The 26,530-nt window shown below is 42.9% G+C and overlaps 3 protein-coding genes across 4 annotated transcripts in view; 2 read left to right on the plus strand and 1 right to left on the minus strand.

Moving 5' to 3' along the window:
• UBAC2 (UBA domain containing 2) overlaps nt 1–22,373 on the minus strand; it is a 77,951-nt gene extending 55,578 nt beyond the window's left edge. The window contains exons 1-4 of the mRNA XM_053384535.1: nt 22,247–22,373; nt 15,280–15,407; nt 12,308–12,427; nt 11,879–11,985 (exon numbers count right to left, since the gene is read on the minus strand). Coding sequence (XP_053240510.1) covers nt 11,879–11,985; nt 12,308–12,427; nt 15,280–15,407; nt 22,247–22,277 — 386 coding nt within the window. The 5' untranslated portion in view covers nt 22,278–22,373. The remainder of the gene's footprint in view (nt 1–11,878; nt 11,986–12,307; nt 12,428–15,279; nt 15,408–22,246) is intronic.
• On the plus strand, nt 512–9,052 carry GPR18 (G protein-coupled receptor 18). The gene is made up of 2 exons (XM_053384536.1): nt 512–617; nt 7,596–9,052. Exon 2 carries the CDS (start codon nt 7,643–7,645, stop codon nt 8,603–8,605), a length of 963 nt encoding a protein of 320 aa, XP_053240511.1. The 5' UTR covers nt 512–617; nt 7,596–7,642; the 3' UTR covers nt 8,606–9,052.
• A 109-nt stretch (nt 22,374–22,482) lies between the features above and the next one.
• Nucleotides 22,483–26,530, plus strand: part of DOCK9 (dedicator of cytokinesis 9) — a 136,161-nt gene continuing 132,113 nt past the window's right edge. Inside the window, exons 1-2 of one of the 2 annotated variants that reach the window (XM_053384507.1) lie at nt 22,483–22,627; nt 24,921–24,985. The gene's annotated coding sequence lies outside the window, so the exon portion shown is untranslated. Of the gene's footprint in view, nt 22,628–24,752; nt 24,986–26,530 lie in introns of those variants that run through there. The other variant, XM_053384506.1, reaches the window with a different exon arrangement.

A 26,530-nucleotide genomic window follows, 5' to 3' on the forward strand; every position in this document is an offset into this window, starting at 1 on the left:
TAGTTATCATTAGATTTACTAGGAATGAAAGGGAAGTGCGAAAAACCTAACCTCTGCATTCACAACGTGCTTTCGATTTTGAAAAGAAGGGTTACAAATGACATGCGCAGGGGGATTTCCACTGGAGCACAGAGTTAAAGCATAATGATTTATCAGAAACTCCCTGTCCTATAAAAATAAACAAAATGTATGCTTATAATATACAGCCATTACAACAATAAATGTGAACATGTTTATTTCTTTACAGTACTTCAGCCATATGAATGCTTTATGTTTATGCCATGATTTAATTTAATTTAATTTAAAATTAATTTAAGGGTAGGAAAGCAGAAAAACCACACTCTAGCAGACAGGAGGAAATATTTGGTCAGCTGACATATATAACAAGAACGAAACGTGCCTTGTTTATGCACCTATAGATTATTCACAATATTTTTTTATTGGAGAAAATCTATATAACCAATCAGGGAACTAGTTGCATTATTTCATTTCCTGACTGTAAATGAGAGCTTCTATTTTAGTAAACGGAAGTTATTACAGAGACAAGAGCTCCAAATCTTTTGCAGATCAGAGAGTACAAAGAAGGCATCTCTAAAAGAACAGCAAAGTGCAACCAGGTAGGAAATGTGATTAATTGTCCATCTCCATTTGTGCTATCAACCATTTTAAAATATCTACATATACAAATATACAGGTTCTAAAGCAGCAAAATAAAATTGAATGCCACCACTGTTTAAAGCTTTTAACACTAATACTTCAGTATTGTAATGTAAGTGATTTTTAACTTTCTGAACTACATGCAATTTTTCAAAATCCCTGCAGTTTTTTATCAAATAACTAGAATGAAAGACTGACAACATAAAGACCATCTCTATAACAAAGCGAGGACTGTTCCCACATTTCTGAAATAATGAATACGCTATACTTACAATATCCTCAGTTAATTTAAATTCAGAGGCATTGAGAAATACAAAGAGTTGCTGAAAAATTGAGTTTTTCCTGTAGAATTAAGCAAACGAAAGGATAAACCAAAGCAGACTCAGGATATATATATGCCATATTTATGATCCAAAGACTTACCTTAGGCACACCTAAGGCACTGCACACACTCTGTCGGGTTTCTACTTTCTTATCGTTGGACAGATTTCCATGTAATGCTGCAATCTGCCTTTGAAAGTCAACTCAGCTCCAATCATTACTAGCCACATTTCACAGGGGCAAGCTACTTTAAAAAAAATATAAGCCTCACACCCCCTGTTGCAAGGTTATTTAGATCCAAACCCATGTTGTGTTGTGTTATGTTGTATTATAACAGAATTGTTACTAAAAGTACTTATACCAGCCTAATTTTAAACTGCTAAACATTAATGTTGTGACCATTTTCACATTATCTTTAAGGTTAGGTTTATTAATAAGCAAATTAAAATAAGCCGCTGGGAAAGAGGTTTTTTGATGGAGCTAATTATTCAGTTACAGCAGCTAAATGTTTTTACCACTAAACATAGCAAATGGGTCCAAATTCTGAGGTCCTCTGTGCCCAAAATACAATTCTAAATGTGCAGCCTTTTCAGAGGGGGTTAAAGTCACTTGCCTGGTAGCCCTTGTAAACAAGATCTGCCTGATGAGAAATCCATTTTTTTGTTGTCGTTTAGTGAACCAGTGTGCCACAAACTTCCCCATGTATCTCCGATCAAGTAGATCACTAAAAATGTTAAATTTGCCCAACAGCTGCCCTTTCCATACTCCTTCCTTACATTTTCTCGACTTCACGCACCAAAATGGTGACAAATGGACCAGTCAAGAATAAACCATGGCTACAATTCTGTTGGTGAACCACAGACTTGGGTTTGGATGATACTCAAAGCCAAACCTCAGCTTGGCTCAGTGTGGGATGGGAACAAAAGGAACCAAGAGCAAAGCAGCTGGGAGCACTTTTCTGGGAGCCCACACATTCACACGGCCCAGTAAACCATGGTTTGGCTTACTGTGCGTTGCAAATCTGGCCAGACTGTGCTAGATGATCTATCTAAAATTCCAGAGGTATGGTACACATACAAAGGTAAAGTACTGAGAGATAAGCAGCAGTAGTTCATGGCTGGCAAAGTCTTCTCTTACTAAAGGGAACAGGTTTAGCCATAGTTCAGTGGCAGAGCACATGCTCTGGTTGCCGAATTCCTTCAACGTTCCAGATTCAATTCCTGGCATTTCCAGGTACGGCTGGGAGACACTCGTCTCTGAATCCCTAGAGAGCCATTGCCACTTGGTATAGATGCTACTGAGCATGATATGCCAATGGTCTGACTCCCATGGATGGGGAACCTGTGGCTCTCTTGATTTTAATGGGTGACCAATGGTCACGGATGATGGAAACTGTAGTCTAGCAATGCCCTGAGGGCCACAGTTTAGCCACTCTTTCGTTAAATGTAAGTTTTATACTGAAAAACAAGGAAGTGGTCCCCTCCAACATGAAAGCAATGTTTTTGAGGTTGGAAGCCAGTGTTGCTTTCTAACTACATCTGGGCTAAACAATCAGTTCTGAGCATGTACTTGCAACATGTTGTGGTAACAAATACTGTATTTTTCGCCCTATAGGACGCACTTTTCCCCCTCCAAAAATGAAGGCAAAATGTGTGTGCGTCCTATGGGGCAAATGCAGGCTTTCACTGAAGCCTGGAGATGCTTCAGGAGAGCCCCACCGCCAGCCCCACAAGCTCAGGGGACAGCGGGGAGGCAGAACGCCGCCATCCCGCTGTCCCCTGACTTTGTTAGAAGGCTGGCGGGGGGGAGAAGCCTGCTCCTCCCCGTCGCCAGCCCCGCAAACTCGGGGGACAGCGGGAGAGGCGCAGCACGCCTTTCCCGCTGTCCCCCGACTTTGTTAGAAGGCTGGCAGGGGGGGGGAGAAGCCTGCTCCTCACCGTCGCCAGCCCCGCAAACTTGGGGGACAGCGGGAGAGGCGCAGCACACCTTTCCCGCTGTCCCCCAACTTGGTTAGAAGGCTGGCAGGGGGGAGAAGCCTGCTCCTCCCCGTCGCCAGCCCCGCAAACTCGGGGGACAGTGGGAGAGGCGCAGCGCGCCATCCCGCTGTCTCCCGAACTGGTTTGGAGGCTGGCGGAGGGCTTCCCCCTCCCCGAGCCCCGCAAGCTCCCAGAGCCTGGGGGGGGGAAATAAATTTTTATCCTTCCCCCCCCCCCAAATCTAGGTGCGTCCTATGGGCAGCTTCGTCCTACAGGGCAAAAAATACGGTATATTCCAAATTTCATCTAAGTAAACTAGTCATGTTTTTTTCTTTCATTTCTAACACACTCAGTATTTAAGCCTTACTTCCTATTCATATAAATAACTAGATGTCAAAATGTTTTATCATTTCCCAGCTTGCTTTTCTCACAAATTTACAACACCATCGTGAAAATGTTCATTCAGAAGTTCATCGATGTTCAATAGGGCTCATTTCAAGCTAAGAGCATAGAAGACTCCAACCCTAAATTACCAAAACCACTTCTGTTGTTTAGTCTACACCAAGGCTCATGGGCTAAAGGGAACTAGAAAGCCTTAACACACAGCTGCAAACTTTAGTTTGCTTTCATTTCCAAGGTTCTATTGACCTAGGAAACCTAAATAATCCACTGGACAATGGCAAGATAAACTGGTTATCATGTGTCCTAGTCTACACATGCCACCGATTACAGATGCAGAGGAGGAACATGTTTTTGGCTCTTTAACCAAGGATTTTGGTGTACTAGGGTAAACTAGGTCTCTTGGTGATGGGTCTTACGGATGAAATATTAGTCATGTAAGGGGGAAAGGGGCTGTGGATCAAGAGGTTCTCTGGAACTTGGGGAAAACAATGTCCTTCCAGGCCCCTTGAGCCTTGCATATTATGAGGCTTTTGGGGTGAAGACTTGGGGGAGGAACACGAGGCTGTGGATTCTCTTGGAACCCTGACTAAAATCAAGTACAAATTATAAAGATGAAGGTGGGAGGAGCAGAACCTGACTATATTCCTGAAGAACCAAGAACAGTTTTCCCATCTGGATCCCCTCTTAAGGGTTTGGTCATACGAAAGAGGGATTTTCCTAGACTGAAGAATGGGAAGGGTATCTAAAGCAGTCATGAGTACGTAGTCTGCGGGGTGCAGTATTATGTTAGCATGAATTGGGTGATGGTCTTTAACCTTGATGGCTACTGATGTGTTTACCAGTGCCTGGCATAATGCTTCACGCATGGCGCTTTTCCTAGGCAGGCCTCTAAAACCAATCAAGAGCTGTTCTGTAATGGTTTGATCGCTGTAGGAACTAGGCTGGGAGGAAGACACTTGCATATTCCGGAGGTCTCACACACTTCTTTGCATAACAAGTGAGAGTCATTCTGGTTGCTAAAGAATGATTTTATCCTGGTTCTCTTAGCCAAAGCTAAGTTTAGTTTCTCAAACAAAAATTGAGATTTCTAAAGTCATGGTGCAAATGAACATTCAAAATGGTAGTGGGACCTCAGTAACAAATTTGGATCTAGAATCCATGTTAGATATGATGTGTTAACGCCGATTAGCTATTTTCTTTGCTTTCTCATCTGAGTTGAAGATCCCATCCAAACTGTACTAAACAAAGAATACAGCAGCTTCTTGACAGTATTATGTGGGCTCCATGTCAGCTACTCGTGGTGGCTTAAGCCAAAGGCACTGCAACAGCCTCATGTATGTGATGCTAAGCTAGCTGACTGGTGGTCTAAATTCCATTATAGCAGGTTTGTAAATAATCAATTGCTCATTCACCTGTGATGAGTAAGAACCTCCTCCAGCGTACCAGGCAGGAAGCTTAACAAAATGTCACCTTTTAAAGGGCAGCACAAGTTACTTTCATAGGTGGGGGGAGGGTAGGAACGTTACTAAAAGCTGAGTAGGTTGGTAACTTGCAGACGTATTTGCAAGACTGCATTGCAGCAAGCTACTACAAAATATCTAGTGGTTAGGACTGCATTGCCATAACTAACTTTGTGGTAGCTAAAGGCTCCTTAAGAGACTAGCTTAACTCTCTGTCCTATGTGATGCTTTTGCATACAGCTGCTGTGCTTCATTTGGACTTTCTGGAACCACAGATTTCAATGCTAACAATGATCAGCCGCTGCAGTAGTAGCAAAGACTGCAATCTTTGCAAGATATGTGCAAGTGTCAAAACCAGTGGCACCCGCCACTTCTGCACATGAAAAAACACACAGCAGAGGCAGCTCAAAAGCACAGCTGCTCAGAAGACGAAGCGAGACCAAAGGTTTTCTCATTCAGCCACAAAAACAGGGAGGGCGTGGGGAGCTGCAAAGCAACAAGGCACTGGCAACCCACCCAAGAGACTGAAAGAAAGTAAAAAGACTCTCTTTTACCATGTTCAGAACTTCCTCTTTCAAATTATCTGCTGCCAAAAGACTGCAGAGTTTTTCAATCTACTTCCCTCTACTTTCAACCACATCTTCTTATTTCAGATATGAGCATACTGGAGGAGGAGGGAGATATGGTCATTCTTTGACATGAGTAACGAGGCATAAATACGTTGTTCAGACTTTGCCACTTACAGCAAATACAGTGGTACCTCGGGTTAAGTACTTAATTTGTTCCGGAGGTCCGTTCTTAACCTGAAACTGTTCTTAACCTGAAGCACCACTTTAGCTAATGGGGCCTCCCGCTGCTGCCGCGCCGCCGGAGCACGATTTCTGTTCTCATCCTGAAGCAAAGTTCTGGGTTAGCAGAGTCTGTAACCTGAAGCATATGTAACCCGAGGTAACACTGTAAAATGAGTTTGCATTAACACATTGTGTATGAGAAAATCCACTGAATATTGAGGAAATATTTTTGTCTGTTGTTAATTCTGCAATATTAATAAATACCAAGCAATTGCTCTTGCACAACAGCCTACTCTTTATGCTCTTTAGGCAACAACAACACATTTGATAATTAGTGAAATGCTCAGCATTTCTCTGTAACGAGGGTGGGGGATCATGGACTACTGATGAACCCTTAGCCAGTTTCTAGTGAACCACCTGTTGGTGCCTGGAATTTCTGCAAATAATAGTAGTAGTAGTAGTAGTAGTAATAATAATAATAATAATAATAATAATAATAATAATAATAATAATGCTAAACTAGGCCAGCCCTGGTCTGATTCAAGTCAATGCATTCTTAAGTTCTTAATCAAGAAAGAATGCTTAGACTCACCACAGGACTCACTATGTCAGAGCCAATACAGAAACCATGAAAATGCATTCCTGCTTTGTAGATTCTAGCATGCACTGGGAGATTCTAGTAAGATTCAAGCAGAGTCTACAAAACCGAAGTTAGTCCACCCTTCCTCTAGTTCCCTTCCTCAGCAAAATTTATCAGCAAGGGGCCAGTCCACTGTCCCTCAGACCTTGTGGGGGGCCGGACTATATTTTTGGGTGGGGTGGGGTGGGGTGGGGATGAACAAATTCCTATGCCCCACAAATAACCCAGAGATGCATTTTAAATAAAAGCACACATTCTACTCATGTAAAAACACCCTGACTCTTGGACCATCCGCAGGCCAGATTTAGAAGGCAACTGGGCCGGATCCGGCCCCCGGGCCTTAGTTTGCCTACCCATGCTCTACAATATAGTTATTATAAAGTTACTTCTCTAAAAAACTTGTTTGTGTGTTTTTTCTAAACAATAGTCATTGGCATGATTTGCACATCACTTTAAACCATAGTTTAAACTATGTTTAAATGTGGACACACAGCTGATGCACATGCAGATGCTTCACTCCTCTCCCACTCCTGTTGCACTACCAGGAATGAAGTCATGATCTGCCTTTTTCAGCATGTTCTGGTCTCACTGATCTCTAGGTAAAAGCCAAACCCCGAAGAAAATTATGTGTATACATAAAATGCACAAAAGGATGGTTAGATAAATAATTGTTCTCCACTGGGCTCCCTTGTAGAGGCTCAACATAGTACGTTCATGTTTATTTTTTTCAAAGATATATATATTTAGTTCTCTAAATCACCTTTATAACTATAAAAAAAAGAATGAGCTACCTTCTGATATAAAATTATGTGCTAATTCTTCAGGCTAACAATCATGACTTTCTGCACAAACCTTGCACAGATCACAGAGGGGAGAAAATGACATTTTAATTTTTTAAAATAAAAGCAGTTAACCTAGAGTTGCTGAATGGAGGTAGAAACTTACTACAGACCATGTTCCTTCTCTCAAACCTTCTACATTTCAGGGGGATGGACTCGATGACCCTTGGGATCCCTTCCAACCCTACAATTCTATGAAAAACTGCTTTGCTGTGGCTGATTTCTCTGCCCCCCTCCACCCACCTGCCCATTTTGCATTAGCATCAGCGTTTTACAGAATTTCAGGGGGTCATTTGTAACTTATAAAGATCTCATGGGTCTATAAACTAAGCTAGCACATCAGAGGTTATGGTCAGCCGAAGTTTAACATGCAACGTTTTAAGAGAAACCACTTTCTCCCCAGTGAAATGCAAGCATGGGACTGCCCGGTTCCAAATGCATCTTCCCCATTGCAAACTGACCTGACTGATTGTGCGACTTAATTTATCATTGATCTGTTTTGTTTTTAGGTATCATGTTGTAAGTTGTGAATAACTACAATCAAAATCTAATTGCAATGTCTGGAAGCGACCATCCTGAAGAGTACAGAATTTCATCGCTTGTCTTCTACAGCTTTATTTTCACAATTGGCTTATTTGTTAACGTCACGGCTCTCTGGGTCTTCAGCTGTACCACCAAGAAGAGAACAACGATAACTATATACATGATGAACGTTGCGTTGCTTGACTTGCTTTTTATATTTTCCTTGCCTTTTCGGATGCTTTACTATGGCAAACGGTCTTGGATCTTTGGAGATGTCTTCTGCCAGGTTCTTAGTGCGTTTACAATTTTTTACCCCAGCATCGCTCTATGGCTGCTAGCTTTTATAAGCGTGGATAGATATCTGGCTGTTGTGCAGCCCAAACATGCTAAGGGACTCAAGAACACAACCAAAGCTCTGACAGCCTGCATAGGCCTTTGGATAACGACTTTAGCAACATCTTCTCCACTGTTGTTCTTAGATTCTGATCCAGACAGAACGTCAAACTTCACCACTTGCATTAAGATGATGGATATTATCTACCTAAAGGAAGTCAATGTATTAAATCTTTCTCGACTGATTCTTTTCTTCTTGATCCCTCTATTTATCATGATTGGTTGTTACCTAGTCATCATTCACAGTCTCGTTCGTGGAAGAACTTCCAAGCTGAAACCAAAGGCTAAAGAGAGGTCCATCAGAATTATTGTGACACTGATTGTCCAAGTGCTTGTGTGTTTTGTGCCTTTTCACATTTGTTTTGCATTTCTGATGCTCCAGCATGGACCTGCAAGTTATAACCCATGGGGAGCGTTTACCACCTTTCTCATGAATCTCAGCACATGTCTAGACGTAATTTTGTACTATCTTGTTTCTAAACAATTTCAGGCCCGAGTGATCAGTGTCATGCTTTATCGTAATTATCTTCGAAGCGTACGAAGGAAAAGTACACGATCTGGAAGCATGAGGTCATTAAGTAATATCAACAGTGAGATGATATAAAAAAACTGTCAATAAATACTTGAATAGTATTCAACAGAGCACAAGAAAGTATAGCAAAACTTTAAGAACAAATGGAAAATGTCAAAGAAGAAAGAAATAACTATCATTCCTTTCTCAAATGGTTTCCACTCTGAAAAAAGAGGTTAGCCTATTTGGACATGCAATGAGACTCCTGCTTATTTAATAAATTCAATTTTATACCTGTTTCCTTATAATTTTATTATCTTTGCTGCTTGGGTGTAAAGATTATGTTACCTTTCTGGAAATTCAAAATCTGAAACTTGGTTGAAAATTGTATTATTCCAGTGTTTATAGGATTGCCACACACATGCAAGAGGGGGGAAGCATGGAAAGGGGGAAACTGTAGAATTCCTTATTTTGAAATAAAAGCCTGTAGAATTCTGTATTTCAAAATCAAGTTTTCACCTGCAATAAACATTTAAGTAATAACAACTGATACTGCCTAATCTGTTATTTGCGCCTGCCAAAATAAGAGCAAGATGCAAAGACTTCCACACAAGCAAACAAGAATGGAAGCCAGCACTGTGCCCCTGGCTGTAACAAAGTTTGTAATGCTGAAGGCTTCATTCTTGCAATGCATTGAGAAGAAGCTTAAACAGCTCAGGACCGCAACACTTCAAGGTCCACCTTTCCCCATATGAATCAACTTGGAACTGCGATCAATATCTGAGGCCCTTCTGTGTGTACCTCCTTCATGATAGGTCCAGAGGGTGGAAACACGAGAACGGGCCTTTTCTGCAGTGGCTCCCCATTTGTGGAATGCTCTCCCCAGGGAGACTCGCCTGGTGCCTTCATTATACACCTTTAGGTTCCTGGTGAAAACATTCCTCTCCAACCACGCCTTTGGCTGATTCATATTCTATGTCTTTTTAGATGTGTTTGTTTAAATTGTTTTGGTTTTGTTTTCACTGTGTATTTTGTGTTTTATTTTGTATTTGCATGCTGTGAACTGCCCTGAGATCTTCGGATGAAGGGCAGTATACAAATTTATTTAACAACAACAACCTTGGACAAAAAGCATTTTGTTTCTGCAGCGGTTCTGATATGGACAGGGTGGAACCCTCCCAAACGAAAACAAAAATAGTCCAGCCTGTCAAATTGAAGGGCCTTTTGCTAATTATAAAAATAACAACAAAGTATAGTAACATGATAGTATCTGAATATAAAATACAAATCTTTACGGCAAACCTGAAAGGAACTTTTAAGTACCATAACAAATCTTTGGGGCTTTCTATTGCTTTCTGTTAGTGCAATGTAATAGCCTTTACTTCCAAATCTGGTATAAGTATTATCAGTTTATCATCAAAAAGGAAGATTTCGCAACTAAAAGTAAAGGTACTCCTGACCGTTAGGTCCAGTGGCGGACGACTCTGGGATTGCGGTGCTCATCTCGCTCTATAGGCCGAGGGAGCCAGCGTTTGTCTGCAGACAGCTTCCGGGTCATGTGGCCAGCATGACTAAGCCGCTTCTGACGAACCAGAGCAGCGCATGGAAACGCCATTTACCTTCCCGCCAGAGCGCTACCTATTTATCTACTTGCACTTTGACGTGCTTTTGAACTGCTAGGTTGGCAGGAGCAGGGACCGAGCAACAGGACCTCACCCCGTTGCAGGAATTTGAACTGCCGACCTTCTGATTGGCAAGCCCTAGGCTCTATGGTTTAGACCACAGCACCACCCGCGTCCCAGATTTCGCTGCTACTACTACACAAAACATGTCAGTGCTCTCTTTGAACCTACTGCACTTTACAGCTCATTGGCAAAAAAAATTACAAGGGTTCTGCTGTTTTACATTCCTGATGCAGCACTTATCAGCCCTCCCAACCCCCCAAGTTGTGGCCTTCTGAGAAATAGAAATAGAAAATTCAGTATACAGTCAAACCTCGGAACTCGAATGGCTCTGTTCTCGAACGTTTTGCTCCTGAACACCGAAAACCCAGAAGCAAGTGCTCCGGTTTTCAAATGTTCCTCCGAAGTCGAATGGCTTCCGAGGCACATTTTTCATTCCCCCCCCATTGACTTTGCAGCCAGCCCAGTGATCCTTGGTTTTTGAATATTTTGGAAGCTGAACAGTCTTCCAGAACGGATTACGTTTGAAAACCAAGGTTCCACTCTACTTAATATGTGTAGTTTATACTTCCAGCTGTTTTTGAATTGAATAAAAGAACAGTGGTACCTCAGGTTAAGAACTTAATTCATTCTGTAGGTCTGTTCTTAACCTGAAACTGTTCTTAACCTGAGGTACCACTTTACATAATGGGGCTTCCCGCTGCTGCCGCACCACCGGAGCACGATTTCTGTTCTCATCCTGAAGCAAAGTTCTTAACCCAAGGTACTATTTCTGGGTTAGCGGAGTCTGTAACCTGAAGCATCTGTAACCTGAAGCGTCTGTTACCCGAGGTTCCACTGTACTTACAAACTTACACAAAATAAGGCACATGCTATCAATTTTATGTGTCTAAAGTCACACACACATTCACACAAATAAAGACAGCTTTTCAAGAAACTTTGAATGGACTTTTTGATGAAACTTGATTTCCATTTCAAAAGTGGTCATGTTCATGAAAACAATTCGTCTTTTTCATATATGTTAGCAGCCATAATTCATCACCTGCTGTCGCCTGGGCTTCCTTCTCTTTTTTCCAAATCAAAATAATTTATTCAATGACCCCAATTTATTCAGTGCAGGATCCCAGCCAATTGGGTGCTGTATAATAAAAGTGACATATAGCCAATAAAATTTGGCTATGCGAGGGTATCAGTGAGGGCAAACGAAGCATTCCCATTGCTTCACTCTTAATAGCAAGAGGAAAGCAAACACCCCCCCAGTGCCCAGATGACCAAGCTAACACTTCTTATCTTACAATACAAGGTTTTCACCTCAAAACAATTTCAGTTGTAAGTAGCAAAGTTTATTGCTCACTGGCCAATCAGGCCTCATGTGTACATACAAACATACATACTAGTATATATAGCTCATGATCAACAAAGGAACATCAGAACAAATATCTGAGATGGTGGGCTAGTTATAAACTTTCCCTCACAAAATATTAATATCTATAATCTTAACACGTTTCAGTTTTGTGTAGGTATGCATGATCAGTTAGTAGAGTGTGGAACAGGATGCTGAGAAGTAACGAGTAAAAGAAATGCATTTCCTTATAAGACTTAAATCTGTACTAACTACATCCCTTAAAACCATATTTAAGGTACCCAGAGTTCAGCAAACCCCTTAACAAGCTGCGGTACTTACAATCCCGACGGCAAACTATTGATGGTGAGGCCAAAAGAATATTCAACAGCTTCTACAAGGAGGAGATCAAACAATACTGACAGCATCCAGGAGCCCAGCAAAAATGACTGAAAAAGAGGAACACAAATGCTCAGAATCACAAACTTAATACATCTTCCCACAGGCTTGAGGTGCACACCGTCTTTAAAAGACTTTTCTAAGGTCTAAAGCCGATTTTTAGTTTTCTGGATTTTAGACAGAAGAGAAGAAAGTGGCGAAAGAGATCATAATCCAGAGAGCAAATACTTCAGCTCCCAACTTTGGTCTACCTAAACACAGTGATACAATTCCCAGCACCCTTAACATGTTTTGCACTAAGTTTGCCGACAGGGAGGAAGATATAAAGCCTGAAGATGTAAAAACGTGAGAGGAAACAGAACTGGAACTTACAGAAAATTTTCTGCTGCCATATCTTCTTTCAAATATCCTGAAGTTGTAGATGAGCAAGCTGCTACAGAATGTGTCTTTGAGATCAAGACATACTGTTCTCCCACATACAAGTCTCCAAACCTGAAAGTAGCAGAAAACACATGAATATGCATGAATATGTCCCAAATGCCAATTGTTCTTTTGGTAAGATAATTTAAAAGAACAAGTTGCTTATATGAACACGTTTTCAACTTTCGTCTTATAAACTGCATGTCAACTCAAGGCACACTAGATACAATTCCAGTGCACGTACCTAACGTAGCTTGCTCTGTACTTTGAGAACCAATGGTCCATAGCACTATAAAGCCATAATACGTACAAGGCCATAAAATGTTAATAGAGAGCAAAAGAAAACCTTCTAGCAAGGACACTGCTATTGCTGGAACAAGTTATTATCCTGGATCCCCTTTTAAAGACAAACCACAAAAGGAAATAAATAACTGTGTCCGCACTCTGTACCCACAGGGGTTTGCTACAGATATTTCTATCCATAGAACACTGGTCCTGAAAGATCTTCATTGGCTCCCAGTACGTTTCCGAGCACAATTCAAAGTGTTGGTGCTGACCTTTAAAGCCCTAAACGGCCTCGGCCCAGTATACCTGAAAGAGCGTCTCCACCCCCATCATCCAGCCTGGACACTGAGGTCCAGCTCCGAGGGCCTTCTGGTGGTTCCCTCGCTGTGAGAAGTGAGGTTACAGGGAACCAGGCAGAGGGCCTTCACGGTAGTGGCGCCTGCCCTGTGGAACGTCCTCCCAGCAGATGTCAAGGCAATAAACAACTATTTTACTTTTAAAAGACAACTGAAGGCGGCCCTGTTTAGGGAAGTTTTTAATGTTTGACGCTGTATTGTTTTTAATATTCGGTTGGAAGCTGCCCAGAGTGGCTGGGGAAACCCAGCCAGATGGGCGGGGTATAAATAAAGAATTATTATTATTATTATTATTATTATTATTACATCATCATCAACTTGTTCCAACAAGACTAAACATCATATACCCATTTCATATTACGGTCCACATGACACGGTACAGCTGCAAGGCTGTGTCTTGTGGTTCCATAGGGGGTGGGGATTAGCATCTTATTTAAAGAGCAAAAATGTCATGCTGGTAGAGAAACACTTCCCTCCACCTGCCTGGTGCTCATCTCTCTACATTCTTCCCCCAAACATTACTTTCCTTTCTCCCGACTCAGATTCTAGGATGCATACTGACAGTGGCCTGGTTAGCATATCATGGAAAGCTAAGCACCGGCTTACTGGGAGCGTCCAAATGTAGCTCAACCGAAGTTTGTAGCTAAGAAGGAGAGAGCTTAACCGTAATCTTGTGTTCAGATGACACACTGTGTCAAACCTTGGTTTAGCTGTCCTGCCATAATAGGAGAGGAGAAAAGTGGCTGTAATTCCTCTCTGGAAGCAAGTATTTTCATCCTAAACCATGGTTTGGTGTTATGTAAGAATGTGGACAGTAGAAGACTGTGCATGCCCACATGTACCAAGAGGATTTTCTGGGCTGAATATGCTGTAGATTGCATCCTTCACCCCATTCATTTTAAAAAGGGCAATTTCCATCAAATTTGTATGCATTGCGTGCCATGTGCAATTATGTATCCTCTTTCAAAGGTGTGATGGAGAGCCCCAAATCAGGCTCACACACAAGCAAGAAGATGCCCGGCGGGCAGAAGTCAATGGGTGAATTTTCCTATAAATTATTTCTATAGTAGGAAACCCCTCACCTGTTGAATTTCTGCTTGCCACACAGCTGTTAAAAGTACAAGAATCCTCTTTTACTCAGTGACAATCCTAAATCATGCAAAGAATTCAAGTTTCATGAGCTGTAAACCAATCGTCTTAATATAGGTCTTTTGTCAAATTGATTTAGACTGGCAATAATACATTGAGTGCAAAATCAGGCATGGCATTTCAAATTTAGGGTGTGTGTCAAAAGGTATTTTTGATTTATAGTGATCAGGGTTCAGATGCTCATGATTGGAGTAATTTTTTTAACAAGCAGTGTATTCCAATAACATTTACTGTGGTTACTCGGTTGTTGATTATACCTCCCAATAATAGCAATGCTATCAGCACAGAACAAACAGCCATCATTTCCTCTCCCTCTCTCTTTGAGCAAAAAGGATCTGAGATTTTGACATTCAAGTGTTCCAACAGCAACAATCCGCCCCCAATAACTCTCTCTTTTCCCCTCACGGGTGAGAAAGCAATTAATCACCTCCCACATTGCTGCTGTGGTCAACAGCCCCCATAACTGCGTTTTCATAAAAATATGCATGAGAAGCAGAGATATGCATACATACATGATCAGTATGTATGCACCCACCCAAGTAAGTCAGAGCAACTGGAGTTCTCAGCAGCTGGGCTCCAGCACTTTACCTCCTGCAACACCACAGCTCAGTTTTTGTAGCAAGCCCGGTAGACTGTGCTCAGTGTTTTGAGGCTGCACTCACTTTGCCTTGATACTAGCCAGTATCCCTACAGCAGGCCAAAAGCATCCTCTGGAATGCATGCTTGAGGCAACACGGGGATTCCCTCCACCCCAGTGACATAATCCCCCAGCAACAAAGCTATTGCTGCATCTCTAATTTAATATGACCTTTGGACCTTTAAACTGAGACTTACAGGACTGGATTGCCATCACTGAAGGAAGAACACTTACGCGAGAATGCACTTAACTCATGGATGAATGAAATGCGCAGAGCAAAAAGGCTTTCCCCCAGTGTGGGTCCTCTGTTGCAGCTGCTGCTAACTTCCTACATTTGACATGAGAGACTTGCTTTCCTATTAGTTACGTTTCCCAAGTGTTGTGTGTTAAGATTCCATTTGGCTTAGAATCCATATATATATATTAAGATCCAGGTTGTGGAATTCCTGACCTTTAAAGTTATGCATATGCATTCTTACAAATGACTTATTGCTTACCTGAAATTCCTCTTTTACTGCTTGCAGATTGTATGTGAAGAACTTCTGATAATGTTGAAAGAGCAGAGCCAACAGAAGTGAGAGAGTGCCTGGTATTATTAAGAGGCCTTTTGACAGAGGTGCTTTATCTTTAAAACAAAACAAAAATAGATAATAAAATGTTCCAGTTACAATAATATTTCTGAAAACAGATTAAAGAACAAGGATGCTTCCCAATCCAAATTAAATGATATTAATTCCCATTACTTATAAAACTGATTTATGATTCAAATGAAACAGAATCACCTTATTTCATCCAAGTTCGGTCCAAGACCGTAATACTCGTCTTCAATCTTTTCCCCCACTTTGAGTCTGTAGGAATGTGACTCTCTTATGAAAACTTACGTGAATAAACCAACTAAACAGAAACATACGCAGTAATTTAATTTTATTGATTTCTTAGAATCATAGAACTGTAGAGTTGGAAGGGGTCCCAAGGGTCATTTAGTCCAACCCCCTGCAATGCAGCAATCTCAACTAAAGCATCCATGACAGATGGCCACCCAACCTCTGCTTAAAAACTCCCAATGAAGGAGAGTCCACCACCTCCCAAGACAGTCCGTTCCACTGTCTAACAGCTCTTACTTATTTCATGACCATGCTATTCTTTATTCATATTATAGCATTTGTACAGGCTCTTCGGCCAAAAGGACTACCAGAGCAGCGTAAAGGGACCCCTGACCATTACGTCCAGTCGTGACCGACTCTGGAGTTGCGACGCTCATCTCGCTTTATTGGCCGAGAGAGCCGGTGTACAGCTTCCGGGTCACATGGCCAGCATGACTAAGCCGCTTCTGGTGAACCAGAGCAGCACATGGAAACGCCATTTACCTTCCCGCTGGAGCTGTACCTATTTATCTACTTGCACTTTGACGTGCTTTCGAACTGCTAGGTTGGCAGGAGCAGGGACCAAACAACGGGAGCTCATCTCGTTGCGGGGATTAGAACCGCCGACCTTCTGATCAGCAAGTCCTAGGCTCTCTGGTTTAACCCACAGCGCCACCCGCATCCCTACCAGAGCAGCTTACATACAATCAAATTACATTCAATACAGCATAGCAGATGCTTGTTGGTTCAAGCCCATCCAGGGGAGCATTGCAGGGAGTTGGACTAGATGACCCAACTCTACAATTCTGTGATTCTAATCAAAACAAGAGGAGTCCCTGTCTGCAGGCTTACAATCACATCAGGGAAGAGGGACCGGGAGAAGGGGAAAAGCAAATGCAGGCACCAATTTCTTAATTCTTTTGACCAGCTAGAACAGAGACGGTTCAGGAACAGGAGGTGCTTGATGGGGCTTGTCTTCAGCAGAGCTGATGGAATAAGCCTTGTTTCTCACGTGTTCCCAAGGCAGTCAGCTGTTGAATCAGATGATGGGTGAGGGAGAGGAGACCCAACGGAGCTCTAGCATGTTATGCTATGCATGCTTATACTACTTTTTGAAGATTTTACCAATAGGCTCTTACTTCACTCTGTATACTTTATGTGTTGAAACATATCCCAAGATCTGCTGGCTGTGGGGCAGGCAATATGAAGTAGCAGGCTGCCGCCACCGAGAGTGTTAATGCACACTCATTTACCTACATGTGCATTAGATCCAGGGTTGCCAATGTGGTACCCGTGGGAACAGCAGAGCGCTTCCTTGAGGACTTCCCCTGGTGCCCAAGAGCCTCTGAGCACCTTCGCTTCTTGCTCGTTGCCCCCTTTGTGATCAGATAGTGAAAGTGCTTACCTCCACACTCCCCCCCCCAAAAAAAATAATATGTACAGCTGATGGAAGAAGTTGGAAGAGCAATGCTCTTCCCTACTTCTTCTTTCATTTCTAGGTGCTTTCCAAGGCTCCGAACAACTAAAGAGAAAGTGACTGAACGGGTAGGAGGGAAAGGGAGCACCTGGGGGAGAAAATGTTGGGCCACAGGAATCGGGGGGAAATGGGGTGCCACAGAAGGTGTGCATGTACATATGTGCACACGCACACACAAAAAATACAGTAAACTAGACCCTTTTAAAATCGCACAATTTTCTCTCATCCTGCCCCCTCACCGCTATCACATCACAGACTACATCTGTCTTCACTGACCAAAGACATAAAAATCGCAGCTCTGGTGCATTCCAACAATACCATGGCACAAAAACATACACCCAAGACGCAGATCCTTATGTAGTCTCATAATTTTATTTTACAAGGTATTCCATCAAAACCACCACCAAATCATAGGTCATCTCCGTGTCCATAGATGCATTCTGTGATTTGTTAGCAGCTTGTTGTAATCCAATGTAAAAATTGTGACTGGATCAATGTGTTTGTGATGCTGGTGCGCCAGATCTGTTATTTTGATTGAGAGGACTACGAATATAAGCTTTAATTTGATTGAGTTTATCTTTGTTTTTAATGGTGGTTTTATGTATGTTTGTATGCTGGGGGGGGGGATAGTACCTCTGGTGGGGGACACATTGTGCTCCTTCTGGGGTTGTTTGTACAACTTTGGTCCCTACCCTGCACTCATCTCTCACCAGTGGCTGCTAGAAGTTGTCAGCATGCGACAGCAGCCACACCCTGGAAAACAGTTTCAACTGACTGGATAAACCAGGTGAAGGTTGCCGATGGGTCTCAAACCCTCAGTGAGCTAGGGACTTCCCCTGCATGTGAAGACAAGTGGACAAGACCAATATTGGGTCCAATGGTCCAGAAGATGGCTTCTACACATGCTGTAGAGAGAAGCGAGGGGCAGGTGGGGCTTGTCAACCTGAGAAGGTAGCCCATCTAGGAGAAGGAAAACTCTGATCTTAAACCTTCGCTGCCTTGCAGGATATTTTCAGGAGAAGAAAAGGCTAAAGAGTAAACCCTACACAAATCCGGAGTGGATTCCATAAGGTGGTTGGATAGTGCCTTATAAGTTCCTTCTGGCAACTCGTATAAGCAAGCTGGTGCCAAACATATTTCTCTGATTTCTTTTGGGCCATATAAGCAAGGCCAAGAGGAAACTCGTGTTATCTGGGCAGAACAGGACCTCCATACACATTGCTCAGGCTTGCGCCCCAAGATCTCATTATACAGACTCAGACCCTGCAGTATACAGTATATAGATGCAAACCTTTCACCCGTACTTGGTCATCTGTGTTTCTTTTAGACATCTAAAACTTTAACATACAGGAAGTGAGTATTTGGCTATTTTTACTTTCCTCACAAGGTAGAGTAGCCACAGCTGTAACCAACACCTAAACGTGACAGTTACCCACAGTGGAAAGTACAACTGTCTGTTCAATCATCAGATGTCTTTGCAAGCAAAATGTCATCAGGAAAATGTTTTAAAATAAGAATGCATGTCAGTTTTAAAGGTATAATAAAGTTTTGTGGCGCTATGAAATTGTTCGGTAGATCAGTATAAAACCTTTACTTATCAGCAGCAAAAATACTGCTGCTAAAACAGTGCCTGTTCACATTACCTGGATTTTAAAAATATTCAAATTGCCTAATAAGTTTATAAAATCCTGAACTCGTTTATAGCAGCACTGATTTGGCATTAGGAGTTCACAACTCAAGAAAGGCAAGCATTCAAGTCTTCTTAAAAAGGACCTTCCTAAGAATACTAGGGGTTAATGAGGATTTTTTGACAGCATAAATTGTCAGCTCATTCTCCCTTCACTACCAAAAATATTTTGGGGGAGAAATTAGTCCTCAAAGCCCAAAAATTCACATTATAAGCATCAGGCAGGAGGCATGGTTTGCCATGAAACTAACTGGCGACCTAATTTAGTGTCTCCTATACCCTCAGAGCATTTTTAAAACCAAATGACTGTAAAATTTACTTTAATAAAGCATCAGGTAGACACCCCCCGAAGGCCCTGGTTTTGGTCCCATCAGCCCCAGCCAGCATTACTAATGGTCAAGGATGATAGGTATTGTAGTCCAACAACATCTGGCTAACCCTGATTTAAGGCATCTGTCTTTTTCAATTCCTTCAGAAAAACTGGTTAAATCAAGAGGTACTTCAAGTACTGTGACACATATGATACACTTTTTTTTAAAAAAGTTCAAAGATTGGTCTTGCCTGCCATCTATCTGTTACTGGATATATTTATTTTGAAGTCTGAAGTTTTCTGCATGCTGAACAAAATGTAGGAATTAAAACAAAGGCTGTAATCTTTAAAACACCTGTATGCACTGCCCTATTCACCTACTATTTGTCTTCCCCTCCAGCAACTCACTGCATTCCTATGCTAGGTGGGGAAGAGGGGGCTTGCCTGCTCCAATAGCCCTCTTTCTATGTTGGGTACAGAAGAGAAACAGAGAACTCCACCTCTGCTACACTGAAGGAGTTCAGCACTCCACGCTTCACTTGAATGAAAAGGATTAAAGGGGGGGAATCCTAATTTGAACAAATAGCAAGCATTTTAAATATAATTTCTAATCACAATCTTCTTTTTAAAACAACAATATTGAGTATATGGCACTCTTTCCAAATTATCTAAACAAGGGGTGGGGAAACTGTGGCCCTCCACATAATATTGCAATGCAACTCAACATAATATTGCACAGCTATTGGCCAAGCTGGCTCAACATAATATTGCATGACTATTGGCCAAGTTGGCTGGGGTTATGGGAGCTAGACTTCAACAATATCATGAAGCCCATAGCTCCCCACCCGATTTAAACTCAAGGGTTCAGAGACTGGACAATAACTGCTCTGCAACAATACTTGGTCTTGCTCTAACTAGTTGATGCAGTCTCGACCACAGGTGCTATTTAATGTGCATTATCTGTGTAGCCTACTGGTAAAGGGGTGGAATCTGAACTCATGCAACAGGAGGCAGAGGAGAATGTTAAGGGAAAGTTCGTGGTAAGGTTTAATGCTCTTCCCACATTCTTACAAGTCACCCAGTCATCAGGTAAAACATCCCTATACTATATTAAGTTGGCCAACACAGCTCATTCTTACACAGTCCAGACTCCAGTTGTGCCATAACCACAACGGAAGAACAAAAATGTGTAACTCAACTAGCTGAGTGCAGCTAGAAACAGCCGTCCCGGATAAGACCAAAGCTCCTTTTAATCTAGCATGCTGTTTTCGACAGCAGCTGGCCAGATGCCTATGAGAAGTCCACAGACAGGACATGAGGGCAACAGCCATTTCTCACTGTTGTTCCTCAGCAGATGATATCCTGGGGCACATTGCTTCTGATCCTGAAAGTAGTATACACTTATCATGACCAGCAGCTATTGACAGCATTATCCAATCTCACTTTAAAGGCATCTAAATTGTTGGCCATCACGTCTTGTTGAAGTGAATTCTACAGTTTCACTCTGCGCTGTCGTTTACATGCAGTCAGATATAGAAAACACACAGATTTACAACGTATTATTAACATGAACACATGGTGGGAAACAATTTCCTTGCTAAGGCCATTGTGAGTCAAGGGTGGGGAGGGAGTGCACTGCGATGGTTATATTATTGCAACACAATCCTAACCCTGTCTATTCAGAAGTTAAGTGCTAGAGGTTTCAGGATTGTAGCTTTAGGTGCAGGAAGGTTCAGGTTCAATTCCCTGAACGATGACACTGACTGAATGACTTCAGACCAATCGCTGTGTCCCAGCCTAACCTATTGCACAGGACTGCTGTTGAAGGTAAGACGGAAGAAACCATGAGTGTTGCCTTGGAGGAAATGTGGAATAACACACTTTTTTACCCCTGGCTTTTAACACTTGAAGTGTATGTTTTTAGGACCCACCTCGTATTTATTTTTATAGCTGTTGTAAGTTGTTAATTGTTATTAATGCTGTAACCTGCCCTGAGACCTTATGTTGAAAGGTGGGCAATTAATCAATCAATCAATCAATCAATCAAATGTGTTGCTGCCACCCTGTGCACACTTATTTGGAAGTATGTCTCTCTGAACTTCGCTTAATTGGAGAATCTATGGCCTTTTAAACTGTGGGGAGTTACTGTTTTCGTTTGTTACTATGTCATGTATTTTTGTGTTTTGTTTTGTGTGTTTTTTGATATTGTAAAACTCCCTGCGATTCTCGAATGAAGGCCAGTATAGCCATTTAACAAATAAAATAAATAATAGTAATATGCTCATTCCAGAGGGTTAAGCCCGTTGCAGCAAAAACCAAAGAGTTGCATCTTTCAACGACAAGATCTTTCTTTTAGAACTTTGAGAAGACATGTGAAGGCAGCCCTGTATCGGGAAGTTTTTTTATGTTTGACGGTGTTATATGTGTTGGAAATCCAGCCCAATGGGCAGGGTATAAATAATAAAAGTATATCATCATCACTTTCCCCCCCAGTGGATACTCAAGGATATGCAGTACCAGCACTTTTTGTTGTTGTTAAAAAGTGTGACACTTTTTTGGTTAAAAATTGTGACACTTATTGTAACAACTTCATGGTGAGTACAGGCACCTCTCTTTCTTTGGTTAAAAATTGTGACACTTTTTTGGTTAAAAATTGTGACACTATAACAACTTCATGGTGAGTACCTGCACCTATTTTTCTAGAAAAAAGTTCTTCTTCTTCTATTATTATTATTATTATTATTATTATTATTATTATTAATATCGCAATGCGAACTTCCTGGGACTCTAGGTACCCACTAAAGGCGGACTCGCGATCCGGCTAACGCGCGTTCCGAGCTGGCGCCGTGCACACGCGCAAAAACTGCGACACGGGCGGGAGTGATCCTTTCTTGTTAACGAAGCGTCGGGCCGGGCCTGCGCAGCTCTTGGAAACGTCGCCCCGCCGGGTGGCGGCCAGCGGGTTTCGGGGTTGGGGAGGGCCGAGGAGAGCGGAAGAGGGAGGAGACTCCGCGCGGGCGCCCGGAGAGAGGAGCCGGGGAAGGGGAAAGGGGGAGCCGGGTTCCGGAGGGCGGCCGCCTGCCTTGCCCCTTCCCTCCGTCCCCCAGCCAAGGGCAGCGGTACTTACACAGCCCGCTGGAGCCGGTGCTGGTGAACATGGTCCCGGGCCGCAGGGCTCGCCGCCGTTCGCTCGCTCCCCGCCGCGACGCCTTCGCTGGCCCGCTGCTCCCTCAGGAGGCCCAGGAGCCTCCAGCGGCGGCCGGGACCGAAGCCTGAGGAGAGCTAAGGCGGCCGGGATGGGTCAGAGGCGGCCGGGAAAGGCCCCATGGCAGCGCCCCCTGCCGGAGCCGCGGCGGCATCCCGGCAGCAGAAAGCAGCCCCGGCCCGAGGGGAAGCGCCCTGGCCTGAGGCGCGACGGGCAGGCGGCCTCTCGGCAACAAAATGCCCCCTCCCCACCACACACACTGTTTTTTGGGGGGCTTTTCTACGCTACCCCGGCCCTAGTTCGGTAAATGTCCCACAGAGTTTTGTGGGGGGGGGGGGGGTTAGGCGACGCTGTGGTTTGCTCGGGTGGGTTAGGGTTATAATCCCAACCCAAAACTGGGATGTCCGCACGGTCGTTTTGGACTCTGGACACGCGTTAGGTGTTGAAGGATATTGCCGCGTTTCACCTCAGAAGAAGGAAGCCCTGCTGCGGGGTTTTTTTTGGGGGGGGGGGAGCCGCTGCATGCTCTTTTTGCAGTCCCGTTCCAGGGGCACCGCCGCCCAAGAGACCTCCATGAGCACCTGCCAGGAAGAAAAAAGTCTTGCGTTTGATATAAAAGGCTTTTTAAACTGGTGATCCAGTCATGTTTACTTTGGCTATTAAGGCTGCGTTTGTAGGAAGTTTCAGTGGGGTGGTCTTCAACCAACTTTTCAATTGGGAATCATGGACCCTAACTTAAGTCAATGGGTCTCCCAGTGAGTAAAGGTTAGCTGAATACTGTGTAGTCCGTTGCAGTCGGTGGTACTTGCTTCTGAATCTTCAATAGTTTGGGCTGTGAGTTCAGCTGAATTAAAAGTATAATATAGGACAAATGGGGCCTGCAACAAAGTGTTGCAGTGCAGAGTGCTCCTGTGCAAGGTGCTGGGCAGCCATGCCTTTTTTCACAATACTCCACTCTATTTCCCTCCTCCTCCTTCAGCCAGCATGCCATGGCAACTGAGTATACTCATTCCTCGTTGGTCTGTTTTGGGGGATCTCTCCCCGTCAGATTTCCCCCCAGCCGACTGCAAGAGTTTTTGTACTTCTGCAAATCTTTGGGTTCCTCCGAGCTTGCTGATAAAAGGATTCACACTCAAAGAATGAGTTCAGTATCAAGCATATAGGATTCCAGCCACAGAGCTTTTATAGTGAACAAATCTTCAGTTGCCACATATGTTTGTTCTACACAGTCGCTTTCTCTCCTGATAATTACCTGTTCTACATACCAAACAGTAACAAGGAGTTAGTGTATGCACACACCGGAGCATGCAAAAGATCTCTTTAAATGCCTTAATATCTTTAACCAACATGTTGCATTGACAGTCTACATAGTTAAGGAATGGTAAAGCAAACAAAAAACAAAAAAACCCTCCACTCTTCTGATGCTTGCTTATAGCTGAAGTATGGATTCTAATTTGCATTTCTGAACACTGAAAACAGATCACTGAAAATGACAGCCTGGATGAATTATACTGTGAAGGTGTAGCTAAGCTTGCATCTCAGGACTGAGGCCAAATACCATGTAATAAAAGGAAAGGGAGTTCATGATGGATGGGAGTTTGTTAAGAGGGAGATAGTAAAAGCACAACTTTTAACAGGGAGAAATGTAAAGTATTGCACTTGGGCAAAAAAAATGAGAGGCACAAATACAAGATGGGTGACACCTGGCTTGAGAGCACTACATGTGAAAAGGATCTAGGAGTCTTGGTTGACCACAAACTTGACATGAGCCAATAGTGTGACGCGGCAGCTAAAAAAGCCAATGCAATTCTGGGCTGCATCAATAGGAGTATAGCATCTAGATCAAGGGAAGTAATAGTGCCACTGTATTCTGCTCTGGTCAGACCTCACCTGGAGTACTGTGTCCAGTTCTGGGCACCACAGTTCAAGAAGGACACTGACAAACTGGAACGTGTCCAGAGGAGGGCAACCAAAATGGTCAAAGGCCTGGAAACGATGCCTTATGAGGAACGGCTAAGGGAGCTGGGCATGTTTAGCCTGGAGAAGAGGAGGTTAAGGGGTGATATGATAGCCATGTTCAAATATATAAAAGGATGTCACATAGAGGAGGGAGAAAGGCTGTTTTCTGCTGCTCCAGAGAAGCGGACACGGAGCAATGGATCCAAACTACAAGAAAGAAGATTCCACCGAAACATTAGGAAGAACTTCCTGACAGTAAGAGCTGTTTGAAGTGGAATTTGCTGCCAAGGAGTGTGGTGGAGTCTCCTTCTTTGGAGGTCTTTAAGCAGAGGCTTGACAACCATATGTCAGGAGTGCTCTGATGGTGTTTCCTGCTTGGCAGGGGGTTGGACTCGATGGCCCTTGTGGTCTCTTCCAACTCTATGATTCTATGATTCTAATTAAAATGGGGTTAATGATACCACTTTGCAGGGTGGTTGTAAGGATTACCTACTTCAGAAATGTGCCGTATAAATGCAGAGTATTATGTATTATAGTAGCAATTTACTTTTTGGACTGAGTAAAATAACAAAAGCAGTCATCCTATGCACATTTAATTGGAAGTAAGCACATTAAGCTCTTAAATATTTTCTTCTAGGTACGCATTAAGAGGATATGGCTGCATTTATTTGTCAAAGCAGTAACCTTTGGACTTGGGTGGAGGTAGGTACCATATTTTCAGAAGATCTAAAGTAATGGTGCTTAGTAACCTCCAAACGGTTGGATAGTGTTTTCGGGGTTACCAGCATGAGTTTGACCAAACTGCGGGAGGTAGTGGAGGACAGAGGTGCCTGGCGTGCTCTGGTCCATGGGGTCACGAAGAGTCGGACACGACTAAACGACTAAACAACAACAAAAAACCTCCAAACGTATTTCCCACACAATTCCAGTGTATTTCTACTCCCACACAATAAGGCCATGGGTTGGGGTGTAAGAGCTAGTTTATCATAAATAACAGTAAGGATATACTTGAGTTTTGAGGGGTGCTTTAACAGTGGGAGAGCATATTCTGAGCTAATAATCTTCCTGAATGTTCTAAACCTAACTCTTCATATCTTCCCTCCAGCTCCCATAATCCACTGCCTCCTACTGCTTTCCCTTAAAGCCTTAAAACATGGAGCTGCTGAGTAAATGAGGCCCTGTCATTAGCCATAATAGCAGCAAAGTGCTGAATGTTTTCTGAACTTCCTGGAACTAGTGTGAAGAAGCCTTTTTATTTTATTTCCATCATGATGAATGGGAATTCATGCTTGGGGGCATCCCATAGGCATCTGGTTAGCCACTGATAAGATGATGCTGAGCTAGGTGAGACTTTGGTGTTACCCAGCAGGGTTTTTCTTATGTCCTTAGGATCTAGTTAAATTATGGAATTCCCTCCACGTGGACAGCAGGACAAAGTACAAAATGATGCTTTTCAGTATAAATGTGTCCAGATTTGCTACTCTTGAAATTTGTGACTCGTACTTTGTAGGAGGTATACAGAGAATTGCAGTCTTAACCCAGAAGTGCTTCTAAAGAGGTGAGCTGGGCATACTTCCAATAAAGTATAATGTTAAAATATTGTAGCTGGGTGATCAGGTGAAAAAGAGTGCAATAGCAGTGTAGAAAAATGTCAGCAGGTGTAGCTTGTCATGCAAGCCACACCTCAAATTCCTCTTCTGCACAACTATTAGCATACCCTCCAACATTTCTCTGATGAAAATAGGGACGTCCCATTCCATAACAATAATTTTACTACTTATTTATTTTATATCCCACACATCTTACTGGGTTGCCCTAGCCACTGTGGGCAGCTTCCAACATATATAAAAACACAATAAAACATCAAACATTAAAAAAACTTCCCTATGCAGGATTGCCTTCAGACAGCTTGGGGGTCGGATAATGTCATACCCTTTTCCCAATTTAAATAGGGACAGCCTAAGAAAAAGTGGGACATTCAAAGATCAAATCAGAAACCAGGACGGCTTCTCTAAATCAGGGACATCCCTGGAAAATAAGTACACTTGGAGGGTCTGATTTAAAAGTGCTGAGCCTTGACTTTTATCTTGCCACCCTGCTTTACGGCATACTCCAGTTACAGGCAGCCACATTATTCCATACATACGGCAGTGGTCCGGTTTATGAAAACAACTTTTACTAATCAACAAGAGAGAAGGCAACTCTGTTACAATCACATGCCCTGCCTCCAAAATAACTCCTCACCAA

This window comes from Podarcis raffonei, chromosome 4 (genome assembly GCF_027172205.1).
Source record: "Podarcis raffonei isolate rPodRaf1 chromosome 4, rPodRaf1.pri, whole genome shotgun sequence".
NCBI lineage: Eukaryota > Metazoa > Chordata > Lepidosauria > Squamata > Lacertidae > Podarcis > Podarcis raffonei.